This window comes from Atta colombica, unplaced genomic scaffold (genome assembly GCF_001594045.1).
Source record: "Atta colombica isolate Treedump-2 unplaced genomic scaffold, Acol1.0 scaffold153, whole genome shotgun sequence".
Lineage (NCBI taxonomy): Eukaryota > Metazoa > Arthropoda > Insecta > Hymenoptera > Formicidae > Atta > Atta colombica.
Genome location: NW_017259243.1, coordinates 170,237 through 184,329, shown reverse-complemented (window position 1 = coordinate 184,329; position 14,093 = coordinate 170,237). Strand labels below are relative to the sequence as shown.

Sequence of the window (14,093 nt, the reverse complement as noted above, 5' to 3'; positions counted from 1 at the left end):
TCTATATATTATATATATTTATATTATACATTGAGTATGCTGAAAAATTTTGATATTGATTTGCTCTTTGAATAATTTATATCTTTTAATCTACAATTTTCGCACGCAAATTGTAGATATATTGTAAGAATTACATATTCTTATATAAAGAATTCATCATTTTACAAGAATTATATAAAAAATAATGTCAATTAAAAAGTATGAAATCTATTCTCGCTTGTAGAGAGGTAAGAATGCCATTTAGTTTTCATACTTACCAGTAGTAAGTAAATTATATAAGTTAAATTATATAAGTTACGATCCATGTATATTATTACTTCCATAGTTATGTTCTACAAACTTTATGCTTTCAACACTTAGCTAAAAGTTTAAAGCAATGTTTCGTCGTGCAAAGTAAAAACAACGAGTGAATGCAGTACAAAATACGGGAAGGATGTTTCAAAACGAACTAAGCAACTTCGAACATTGAGAAATGTACCTTCAAACACGAATGTTTTGAAATGGATTTTCAAAATGGATCTTGGTGCCCAACACTAATGGAAATGCAGTCTCAGAAGGATTGCGATCGAGGACTTTTTAAGAAAAAGAAAAAGGTCAAGCCTGTTCGTGATTCAAGGACGGACATAAAAGTACAGGAAAGCTTTTTGTAAAACATACACTTTTTTCTTGCACACGGGTAACATGATGTATTATCTTTTACTTTATCACAACGTTCACAACGTAAGTGAACACATTTTATTTTAACATTTTATTTTATGTAACTGTATTCTGTATGTAAAACTCGAAGTTCTATTAAGAAATCTTTAAAATTTTTCTAATGATTTTAGTTTTATGAATAAAATCATGATGTAATTATAGATAAATAAAAATTGTTTAAAGCTATCGCAAACGCGAAACTTAAACTCGTAAATATTTGTCCTAAATTTTTTACCAAGTACATTTTGTAATTATTTTATTCATCATAATTCAAAAATTACATTTTTCTAATTGTTACACTTTTGAAACTGACAATGAAAGAATAATATGTAGAATTAATGTACATAATTAAAAAAACTATTTTGTAATTATTACAATTACAAAATAGTTTTTTTAATTATTACAAAATAATTTATTGAACGATGTATATTCCACATAATATAAAAATTTATATATATTTTTTTTATTGTCGGTACCTACAGTTGCTACAGCAGGCTGATTGAAGTAAGTTAATTCTTCCTCTGTATTCTGATGTTAAATAATTAATATCAATCTAAAAAATTGCTGGACTAATATAATTTACCTACTAGAGAATGAAATAAATGTAAAGTATTATCAAGTGATAAACGGAAGTAAATTATATATATACATATATATAGAATAAAATTAGGAATTACGCTCTCAAAACGTCCTTTCAAAATAAACTTTGGAGAGAAGTCTACCGAATTAACTTTCAGTTCTAAATGGTACGTCCGAGGGCAACAATGCAATTACATGGTATGTCGCGCGAAAAGTTTCCATTGAGGAGAAAGTGTGACTGAAACTTATATTTTCCCCAAAATCTTCGCAAATTCTAAAATAGTAGAGAAGCTGTATTAGTTCCTCTACAATAAAAGAGCGATATTTGACTTAGTTATAAAAAAATAACTTTTATGTTCTATTTTTAAACTATATTACACATTTGTACATACATAAGATATGTAGGATATGTTGCTTTCTTTGCTTTTAATCGAAATTTGTTCGATGTCGAATATTTTAATAGTTTCAAAAGAAACAACAAACTTGTCAAAATATGTAACACATTTTTCATAAGTAAGATAATATGTAAATAAATTAAAACTTTTTATTCAAATAACATTAATTTATAATATATTAATACATTAATACATTGAAGAATGATAATAAATAAATAAAACTTAAATTTCGCATATTGAATAATTTTGTTATTGTCTTTTATATATCTTTTATCATGAATTGATTTAATCTTTTTTAAAAAAGATTATACTTTAATACAACAAAAAGCCAAACGATATTTAAAATTAAAAAATATCTTTTTTTTGTGTGTTATACGTGAAACATTGTGCATGTATTTAATATCGTTTGATACCGTTCGAGTAACTTCCGATGGAAGTATACAGAAGATACCATATAAATCCCCTCACAAAGAAGAATATATCAACGTCTTGACTTTGAAGAATATTTGTCATGTCACTCGTAATATATTAGGATACACTGAACGAGTGCAAAGCACTGTTTATGCAGAATGAGCTGTTTTCGATTCCTGAGATTTCAGTCCAAAGAAAAGACGATAAATGTAAACGGAATCTGAGTTCTTCTAAATAAGAAAAGTAAGAGAAGTTGCAAGAATGCTGAAATAGCTGACCCGTCCGTCATTTATCACCGTTCCGTCGGAATTGTTCGAGAAATAAATTTAAATTGCCGGAAGTTCTAGCTAAATCTCTAATGGCTTTTCAATGTGCGAACTGCTTGAATTAGTTCATTACTCCCTCTCCGCGAAAGTTGTTGAAGTTTAATTAGAGAAAGTTTGTCGTCGAACAATATACAAAATATTTTCAAAAACAAAAAATATATTAACATATATTTGTATATACATATATATTTTAGATTTATGCAAAAATTTTAAATCGTTCGCACTTTTAAGGAAATTATAAGGACAACCTTGTAGTCTTATATTATTTAAACAAGATCGCATATTCGTTTATTCCAATTTGTTATTGTTATTATTAATTCTATTAATATGTTATTATTAACTCTTCGTAATTATCTAGACTTAATTTAAAAATTATAAATTCTTAATTGAAATAATTGTTGCATCTAAAGCGTAAAAATAAAATTAATGAAATAAACTTAAAATTTATGTGAAAACATTACGTAAAATGTATTTGCGGAAGTTAAAAAATATATAAAAAGTATACATATAAATGCATATAAAATATATAAAGAATAGCCATTTTAGATATTCTTCAAGTTGCTTTTTAAAGAGACAAAAGGAAAGACCAACTCTCTCTCTCTCTCTCTCTCTCTCTCTCTCTCTCTCTCTCTCGCATTTAATAAAAAATATTTACAATTAACAAATAAGAAAATAAATATAATAAATAAGAGATTAATTTTCGGTTTCAATTCATCACGATTAACTTCATAATGTCGAACAACGCTATAAAACCTATCTCGCTGAAAAAGAGATATACATACATTCTTTCCATGAATTTCATCTTATTATAATTGCTTATTATCAACGATATTCTGGAAGACTTTATACCATAAAGAGAAATTTTTCTCATTTAGATGATATCGAAAGTCAAATTCAGTCGACGACTTTGTTGGATTTTCCTCGAAGAAAAATAAATAACAAGGAATCTGATGTTATTATATCCATAGGGAACATGATGGGAGAAGGAGAAAATATCCACAAAAAAAAGAGTGGATTTTTATATTATATATAGAGAACTATTCATCTCGATAGGATAATAAGAATCGAATACAGACTACCAATGTTTGGTTCGAGTGTCTCGGCTTATCGATAAAGCTCGTATATTTTCAGCTTACGCTGAAGGCTGCAAATGTTTATACTTTTACCGATACTATTCAAATGTTGCGATATTATTTGAAGCGACACAATGCAATTGCGCGAGAAATCACGTCTCATTGCAGATTTACTTAATATCGGAATAATAATCGTTTAGAGCTTACGTGAGCGTATATATGTGCTGCACATAAACAGAACTTCGGCTCGCGATGAAGTTACAATAGAGCTTACATATCGATGAAACTCCGGCGAAACTTTGTCATTTCAACGCGAAATTTCTTAAGTGTTGCATGACCACGAGATACAGGCGCGAGGCAGATTGCAACTGGCCGGGTATTAAACGTCCGCATCGATGGACTGCTTGGACGAAGTTAGTATATTCGTGATTTGGAACATAGATTAGTTTGTTTTAACATGTTCAATATTACTTCTAAAACAATGAACAATAATTTATTGTCTATAGTTTGTTGTTATTTCTGCAATGTTCTATATAAAAACAAAGCAATTCTAATCATTGTACTTTCGTACATAAGATATAATTTGTAAAATTACAATCATTCTACGTATTCTCATTTTGAATAATTTACGTCAAATATAGTCTCTCTTTCTCTTTTCTACTATTTGCATTCGAATAAAATTTTAATGAAGGAATTGGAAGCAGATGTCTGTTTTTCATTCAGAAAGTTTATAACAGAAGCAAGCTGTGGTAATTTAATACCTTGATAATTTTCGCAGTTAAGCTTTATAAATGTAAATATATAATAAACTTAGTATTTTGATTAGTTTCAAGTAATACCAAACTTTACATTTCAATTAGTTTTAATAAATCACCTTTAATAATCACCTTTGATAAGAAATCCCATATTTCACTTACAATTAATTTGTGAATAGATAACTTCGTATTTCGATTAATTACAAAAGGATTTTATTTTTGTAAAACTTTAAATTAAAAACTAATTCTCATAATATTCAATATTGAGATGTGAAATAATAATTTTTCATAAAATTTTTATTATTGAAATGAAATATAATCAAATGTGTATAATTATATTATATCGTTAAATGTTAGATAGAATCTTATGTTACGTAAAACTTTTCGATAAAATAAAATATAAATGATTTATTATAAGCATATATCACAATATTTATAAATAAGGGCCTTGATTTAAGTGAATGAATAATTTATAAATTAACATGAAAGTTTGCATAAAAGACATCTTGAAGTTAGCTTGCTCCACAATAATTTTGTTAGAAGAAACGCATTCGCTGAGCAGACGATTAGTTGCTACAACATGCAACATGATATAAAGACAGGAAATGAAATTTTATACAACATATTAATCTTATAAAACACTTCAATGTCCTCATCAAATATCTCTGATTACATTTTTGCCAAAATCTAGTATAGTAACATCTTTTAACGTTTTTTTCAATATGTTTCACAAAAGAGATAAATAATATTATATTACTGTATTATATTACTTTTTAATAATATAATAATATTAATGTGAAAAATTAAATTAATCGCGGTATGTACAATTATTGCAGAGAATATTAAGATTTTTAATATATATTTATTCGTACATGTTATATTAATCCGAATATTATATTAACCTGAACATAGAATTTCTAATAACATTTCAAAGTATATACATTACAAGTAATTTTCTCTCTCGCTTTTCTCTTTTATTTATTTTATCTTTAGTATATATATATATATTAGGGACATGGAAGAAAATGGCTGTAATGTGTATATCACGATATTTTCTTTCAATGTTTGTTGCAATAATATAAAAATAAATACAAATGTTATTTTTAAATCCTTTTGTAATTATACATATATCAATTCAATAAAGTTACTATATTACACTTTTCTTTACTTTTCATGTATGCTTTTATATATTTTATATATGCGTCTACTCATATTATTTTTTTATTATCCTCTTTAAAATATCTTTAAAAGATAAAAACATTATAATAAGAATATTAATATGTTAATAAATGTTATAATTTATTATAAGGATCACTTCAAGAATGACGCTTTCTTGAAAATTAAAAATACAGCGACGGGTGAGATAAGAACAAGGCAAGATGATTCTTGACACGGTGAAATAGTTAAAAAAAGTCATATGTCATTTACATCCGAAGAATGCCTTTCTATGGCAAATTATATAGTTCCTCTAAGATAGCTTTGATCAGCGATGCGAGATCACCTTACAAAGCACGACGTTAGACAAAGCTTGGGGTTTTATCCGGCGTATTCGGGTCAGATATCAAATAGCTATTCGTCGGCAGGCAAACACGACTCGTCGCACCTTTGGCGAACTATATTAAATTACCGATTAGCATACCAAGATAACGAACGAGAATATTCGCTCGCTGTGCTTACAAACGGAAACCATGTGTGACATGAGGGACTTCTCTTGGAGGTTTTCGAGTCAAGTCAAGGCAGTTATGAAGCTACGGAGCGAGAAGGTTCACCACGAATAGTGATGAAGAGCTTGGCTGTAATACATTGTGTCGTATGAATAATGTATTATTAATGCGACTTACGCGGATTATAAAGAACATAAATTCACAATCACGGATAACCGAATAGGAAGGAATACGCGATTTGAAGTCTCAGAAAAGATTTATGTCGTCGCATTTGTCGAGCGTATAATCGGATATAACACTGCTCACGTTCCTTTGCGCGCTTCCATGCCAAGATGGAAATCTTTTGTGTCTTAGTACATCATTTTACCGTTTTTACACATTGTTGACCAATCGTTTCTTCTCACTGTATATAGATTTCAGTTCTCGATAAATTTCCGATTCAAACGATATTCAAACTTCCCGTCTCGCGCGGTCAGTTGACGTAAATTCATGCGAACGATATTTTCATGTCATAAAAGTGCAATCTTCTCTTCGCGATGAAAGTATTGCGGCGACTATAACGCACTTCTTTGAGTCGCTCAGGCGAGTAGATTTTGTCGCGATTATGTTTAATCACGTGGAATAATCGATGTACGACAAGTACGTGGCGCGACACGTACTTCTTTGGAGGATCCATCGAGAGCACGGTAGTTATTACATGGTTCATTACAGCAGTTTGTGCCAATTGTCGTAAAATACTTGCGGGACTCACCTTAAAGTCGATGTAACCATTCTTGTCCATGTCGAATGTGCGGAACACGTGATCACAGAATTCTTCCGCGTTACCGGACGGGAAGAACATTTTGTACATGTCAACAAATTTCGCCGGCGTTAACCTGCCATTAGGACAGTCTTGCTGTAACATTCGAAAGAACACAAGACCGTGAATTCTCGAGTTAGTTTATTATTTTCTATATTACGTATGTGTAATGCATTTCTATTCTAATATAATTATTGGACTACTTTTCTTTGTTCCCATCTATTGACCTATTTGTCTCTCTTTAAGTATATCTATAAATGTGCGATAATAGCTCAATACTTTTATTGTATCTTTGTCCTTTTTTCTTTCCTAAAATATACAATATAATTATACATTAGTTGGAATAATATAATTATAAGTTACAGTACGCAAGTTAAATTTTTATCGCACTGCGTTAATTACTGCATGACATTTTCACAATTCTTTATTTTTGTATTGCACTTTTCACAATTTTAATTTTTTTATCATTTAACTATCAATGGTTTTTTTTTTATAGAGATACATTAAATTATAGAAATACATTAAAATTTTGTTTTTGAAAATAGGAAAATTAAACACGTCATAGTAATGTAGAAAATAAGTTGCTCAAAATGTTGTTATACCTTGAGTAATAACTAAATTTATGTCAACAAAAATAGCACTTACGTATACCAAGTAAGAAGAGTATATATTTGTGTCGTACGTTCTTCATGTATTTAAGCGTAAGATATATTAAATATAGAGATATATATTAAATCTGAATAAAAATACTTTACTAAAATTATATCGTATATATCTAAGTTAACCGATTTGACTTTCATCCGCATAGTGAATTTTATTGATCGCAGAATATACCTATACCAGTCTTGCCGCTTGAGCGCAAGATATGGGATCCCGAGAAAAAAAATTACGTCGTTTAAGTATCATCGCTCCCCTCGTATCAGATTGGCCTTAATCTAGTGCCGTTCGTCTCATTTTTAAAAAGAAGCAAACGACGCCTCCTCTTCCGCATGATATATTTTTCAATCTCCTTCGACCGCGCTTCTTCGCCAAGGTCGATGCGCGGTAATCAGTTTTCATTTATTTCAATCCATAGACTCAATGAAGTCATATGTGAGATTCATTGCAAATCGCACGAGAGGAAGCGGGCAATGAGCAGCTGTGAAACGCGACTAGATTGCGGAACGTCCATTATAATGATTCTGCTTAGTTTAATTAGTCCGGTCGCCACGAGCTCCTTCGGATCCGCACCCGTTTAAGCTGTTCGAGAAAGTAACTTTTCTGCGGCACTAGCAGCTTTCGCGAAAACGTCACATCTTGTTCCTGATAAATAATTCTGCGTCGTAGCTTGGGCGAATTCTCATAATATAGATTGATTTGATTTAAACATCTTACAAGAATGCTTGAAATATTGTTAACGATACTTTCTAACGTATTTATAAACTTGGTATCATATGTTAGTACTTGAAAATTAATCAGCTCTAAGTTCAGATTCGAAAGACACTTGTAGGTAAATTGTCTGATAGTCTACATAATATTCGTTATTTCACATATGCATTCGCATCAAATTGCGATAATTACTCATAATGACAAAACAACGAATGTTGACAGCGTATGTGTAATTGTATGGAATTATAAGCATAATATTATAAAGGTAGTTTCAAACTAAATAAATATTGTATGCTGTATTGTAAATTATATATAGACATGTTATTGTGCGAATGATATAATGTGCGCTAAGATAATAATGTTCTAGTTAGATCTAATAATGATCTATATGTCGATAACTAAATATTAAATTTGTCGCACGTATATCATATCTCAATATACTGAATATTTAAAACGTAAATTATGAAACTCATTGCGTCAACGTGATTTATTTATACGCGTCGAATATGTGAGAAATAAATTAATATTTGCCATATAATAACATATAAACGAACGATATCGTCGATAATTAGCTTCGTCTCAAACGATTATTTTTTTATTAGGTAAATAACATATTAATATTGGATGATAAAATATCACAGTGATATAAAGATATCACTATTAATTATGCTACATTAATCATACTACATTTTAATTTTTAATTATTAATAAAATGTGATAAAGCATTACACAATATAATGAGACAAATAGTATTAACAATAACATCATCGAATACTTTGCATTTATGTGTATATAACTCAAATTCATATTTAAATTTATATTTATAAATATTTATAAATATTCATATATTAATATAAATTTATATTTATAAAATGCATCTAATTAAAAATTTGTAAAACGTCGTTACACTTAAATTAAGTTTCATATTTTCCAGATGGAATAAACTACGGATAAACAGATTTTTTGTTAAAATATGTTATAATAACCGCAAATTCTTATTTATGCAATTTCATAACCTTAAATCTTCGTATAATTTCGTATAACTACTCTCTCTGCTTCTTTGCGAAGAAAAGAGATATACAATTTCGTGTTTGGCCGCGCATGTTTGTGAAAATATCGCAGCGTATTTTACATGTCATAATTGCGAGTGGCTGTGTATTGATTCTAACTGACACGTGTTACAAATATACATGTGACATGACAACATTTATTAATGAATTTGATCAATTTTATTCATATATTTATACAGATTTTACTAAATAAATTACTGATTTGTAAATTTTTTTTTTAATATAATGTTACGCTGAACTAGCACCATTAATAATAATTATCGCTCTTTTTTAAGACATCAGAAAATTGAATGAGATATCCTCATTCAATTTTTTCAGAATATTTAGAAACTAAATTTATTATATGTTTTTTTATATTCTCCTTCTTTATGTACGTTTTCATTTTTAATGAAACTTTATGGCTCTATAAAAGCGCATTTATATTTGTGTTACAAAATTTTTATAATAGATCAATGCAAAAATTTCTTTCATTAATATTTTATTTTATCACATGACATATGCACTGCATGTTTAAAAAAATATTTGTAATCACGAAAAACTATATTAAGACGTGATTAAAAATATTTAAAAATAAATTAGTAAATTAATATATAATAAAGATAATTAGATAGAATTATTAATAATGCAATGAAATATTATCATATAATTCATTTATCATGTATAAGAAATTACTTTAAAATTCTATTCAGTATTAGAAAAAGTTTTTAGAAAAAGTTAGAGAGAAATTATATTTGCAATTTCTTCTCTAGATCTTTCCATCACGCTCGTATTCGCATTATCTTCATGCTTATTATGCACAGAAAAATAATGGAAATATTAAATGATTTAAGAATTCTAATAATAGGTAATGCAAATAAATGTGAAACTCTCTAGAAACTGTTTTTTCAACGCTGGAGTTTGTGCGAAAATTTTCATTTCCCAACAAAGCATTTGTTTAAACGTCTTTTATTGTCACCGTTGTAATATATCATAGGAAAAGTATGCAATTACGGTGAGAATACACGGAGCGAAATTGAGGTCGCTGTGAAATATATGCAACCAAAAAGATTAACGGTTTATAATAAATTCGATCTAATTCTTGATTCATAATTTATCCAGTAATATCTTCAATACTTACTTTAAAACCTTTGTACCATTCCTTTATAGTCGCTTCATCATATCGCGTATGCGACTTGAGGAAGTCCATATCTTCTTTGCTCAACTTGTCTTTGCTTCCGAAACAACCCATTTTGATATCTGCAACAATCAATAAAACATTTCGTAAGAATAAAGTAATTTTCTGTAGCAGTTCTTGGAAACATTTTTCATCGCACTGAACAGAATTATCACAATTTAGAGAATTAAATTAATTTCTATAAGAAGCAGTAGAAATGAAGCGATAGATGGGATGATCAATTTAACGATTTAATATCTAAAAGCAGAGGTGATCAATTTGGACGATTAATTTCTACTAGATAGGAATTATCTATTGTTATTTTGTTTCGTATTTGAAGAAGTAAAGTCTCATATCTTTTTCATTCCCTGATGTGCAATTTCAATCTTAGATTGTATGTCTAGATTAGTGATTTCGACCATTGTGATTACTATCACGCTTTTCGCTAAACTTTCTACGCGACAAATTTAAGCCAACCACGTTCGCCGTGCATAATTTAATGTTGGTGAATTATATTAGCAGCACTGAGTGAATTATAAACTCGTAAAATAACATCGGTATGCAATTAGGTGTGTGTCTTCTATTCTTTTAATTTCATTTTCCTATTCTATATTTTATAGGGAAAGGTATTTGCATACTTCATCATAATAACAGTCAATGTTATCGATCTCTTTGCAAAACTTTATAAAATTTCATTTAATTTATTAAGTATTATTAAGTACTATTATAAGTATAATATGCTTATAAGCAATATTATTGTAATGTCTTAGTAATTTTAACATTACAGTATGAAATTTAGTACAAATATTATTTATTAAGTGAACTCAGTAATAAAATTTTATTATAAAAATTATTATTTTGAAGTTAAACTTTTTCAAACAACGCTTAATAAGTATAAGCATTTATTATGGAAATAGTATTAATTTTTAATGTTATTTAATGTCGATTTTATTCTTTCCTGATCATTGTGTATAAAAAAATATTACCTTGTCCGAGATATTTTTCGTAATAAATTTATTAACGGTTTTTCAATATATTAACATTTTTATAATGTGATGTTTGATTGTAGCATTAAATTATTAAAATTGTCAATTTAATTCGCGATTATTAGAATAGAATTTTAATTGCGTTTATAGTCCGGAAAAACAATTCGCAATTTGAAAAAACAATTCGCAATTTGAAAAAACAATATGGTATATATGTAAATACATACATAGTATAAATTAGTAATTCAAGATTGAATTATTTAAAAGCAAAAGAAGATCCAGCTTCGACCATAAAATAGGCATTTTAAATTTCTAATATGGAATTTTAACATTTTAATTTTATTCCAAGGAGAAAGAGATTAATTTGTTGTAATTTTCAGAAGACAAAAATAGAACAGAAATATTTACATTGAAAAATAAATTTCCAATTTTTTAGGAAAATAGAAACCAAGTATTAAAATTTTATTTTTGTATCTAATATAGGACGATGTGAAACACAATGTTTCCGACTAGTAGATTTCTTGCAAGATTTCACGAAAAATATATATAATTGCTACCTTGGTCCAGCAACTTTGCGATATAAGCCGAGCGATCTTGATAACGACTACACGGAAGTTCTTACTGTTGTTACGTGGTAAGAGATCGTATGTAATTTTCGAGATGTCGTGTATTACAGTGCACCGTATATATATTGCATGCACATGATACACGCAACGCACGCTCGTCGGTTGCACTTTCAACTGAAATTCGTTGTCGTAATGTTACCATAAATGGCAGGATATCGAAACCAAACGCGTGATTGGAATAATGGATACGATGACGTACGTCATAGTCATAGATATACGTGTAGGTATTAATTAGAAAGGACAAACAAGAAAACAAGATGCTTTTAGTAATTCTTGGGAGATCAGACTTAATCGCTTCCGTATTACAAGAGAGTAGCTAAGAATTGATTTATTACATAAAACTTATATTCATCTATTTGCTATAATAGATTTGTTTTACAATAATTGTTTGATAGCAAATGCTTTCTTGATTTATTCTTGCTACTTCATCTAATTATTTCATCTACTTGATTAATATCTTCTTTTTTATCATATATACATATTTAGTTTAAAATTATATTTTTATATTTTCTTTCTTAAACATTTTTTGTAACATGTTTAGACATGTCTTCTAATTTATTATCATATAAATATTTTCTGTTTTTCAAAATACATTATTTTAAAATAAATAAATATAAATAAAATAAATAAAATAAATAAATCCATACATTATTTTAAAATAAATAAAAACATAAATCTTTTCTGAACAATTTATCAATTTTCTTTTATTATAATAATATAATTTTTATGTTTCTCAGGTTTACTTACGATAAAAAAATTTATTCATCATTTACAGCGATGTTTCATTCATTATCTCGGTCCATCTCTAATAAAGAGATATATAAATAATTAAACATGATTAAAATAACATAAATAGCAAATTTTAGTTACAAAATTAATTATAAATTAAAACTTAGAAAAAAATAATTACAAGTGATAAAAAAATGTGAAATATCTTAATATTACACTAATGTAAAATACTTATTAAAAATCTCCCACGTAATTTTTATCTTAAAATAATATTAAATTCAATAAGCAAGTAGATAAAAATTTCAGAAATCAACATCATTCTTCTCTATCTAAATAAATGCACAAGTAAAATGTTCAACTTTTTCGTTGCTAAAATCTAAGACGCAGTGTACATATAAAATATTAAATATATATTATTGTCAAATATATAGGTACGCAAAATGCACAAATATTGTAGAAAAATAAAAAATAATTATTATTATACTAAAATTCTATAAATAATTATACAGTTAATTAGTGCCTAAGTTTAAGAAATATAGTTATAGTTATAGTTACTGAACACTTAATTATATATTTAATTAGTACTTAAGCTTAAAAAAGCTTAAAAATCTCAAGATTAATCTGAAAATAATGTAAATAGGTAACAGAATGTTCAGCAACCTTGTGCAGTACCTATGCAGGTAACTTGTACCACGATAACAAAGAAAGAATTAATCGTTATGCCGACGTTGACGCACGAGTAATGTCGTAATGAGCTTTGGTCGATACGCGACTGGAATTGTGAGCGACTCATTCGTTTCCCGTCGGAACGAAGATGGAAAGGATGGGCCAAGGATCGTTTCGACGAGGAGGAAATGACCGCGATCGTGACCGGCTTAAGAACGATGATTGTTCGTGGCCGACCGATTTAACGGCCGGTACCAAACGATATAATGGTGTCGCGCGTTAAGTAACAAAAGAGTGCGCATCCGCGTTATTCGCGAAAGTGTAAAATGTGAAACACATAAATGTAATGCTGACGCGTTTCGCGGTGGCGCCGACCAAACGTCAACGAAGTCGCGCCCCAGCTATTTACGAGATTAAGGATACGGATGAAGATTAACGGGACTGTCACATGTATACATGCTCGAGTTTCAGTAGTCGTCGATTATTTCACAACGAACCACCACTTGAGTTAATGCGCCATATTCGCAAACTCTAAAGTTCTCGCGCGAGAAGAAATTATATGCCCGAGGTTTTTCTCTCCTTCCTTCTCTCGCTCTTTTTTCCTCTCTCCATCTTGGCGAACGTCTTAAACTATTACTAAGAGATATTAGGCACACATTCACTGTACATTAATCGCTGCCGTAAGAAGGTTTCGTTCTTGCTGCAAGTTTTAATGACGAGGAGAAACCGACGAATCCCGTCAGAAGGAATTTATCGATCGTGCTCTGAATGCGAGACAAAGATTATATAATAAGTAA

General features: G+C 28.7%; 2 protein-coding genes across 3 annotated transcripts in view; both read right to left on the bottom strand.

Annotated features, from left to right (window-relative positions):
• Positions 1 to 14,093, bottom strand: part of LOC108685519 (neurocalcin homolog) — a 198,605-nt gene that overhangs the window by 31,657 nt on the left and 152,855 nt on the right. The window lies entirely within an intron of this gene.
• Positions 1 to 14,093, bottom strand: part of LOC108685520 (neuronal calcium sensor 2) — a 72,491-nt gene that overhangs the window by 9,484 nt on the left and 48,914 nt on the right. The window contains exons 2-3 of the mRNA XM_018190348.1: positions 10,254 to 10,372; positions 6,651 to 6,794 (exon numbers count right to left, since the gene is read on the bottom strand). Coding sequence (XP_018045837.1) covers positions 6,651 to 6,794; positions 10,254 to 10,364 — 255 coding nt within the window. The 5' untranslated portion in view covers positions 10,365 to 10,372. The remainder of the gene's footprint in view (positions 1 to 6,650; positions 6,795 to 10,253; positions 10,373 to 14,093) is intronic.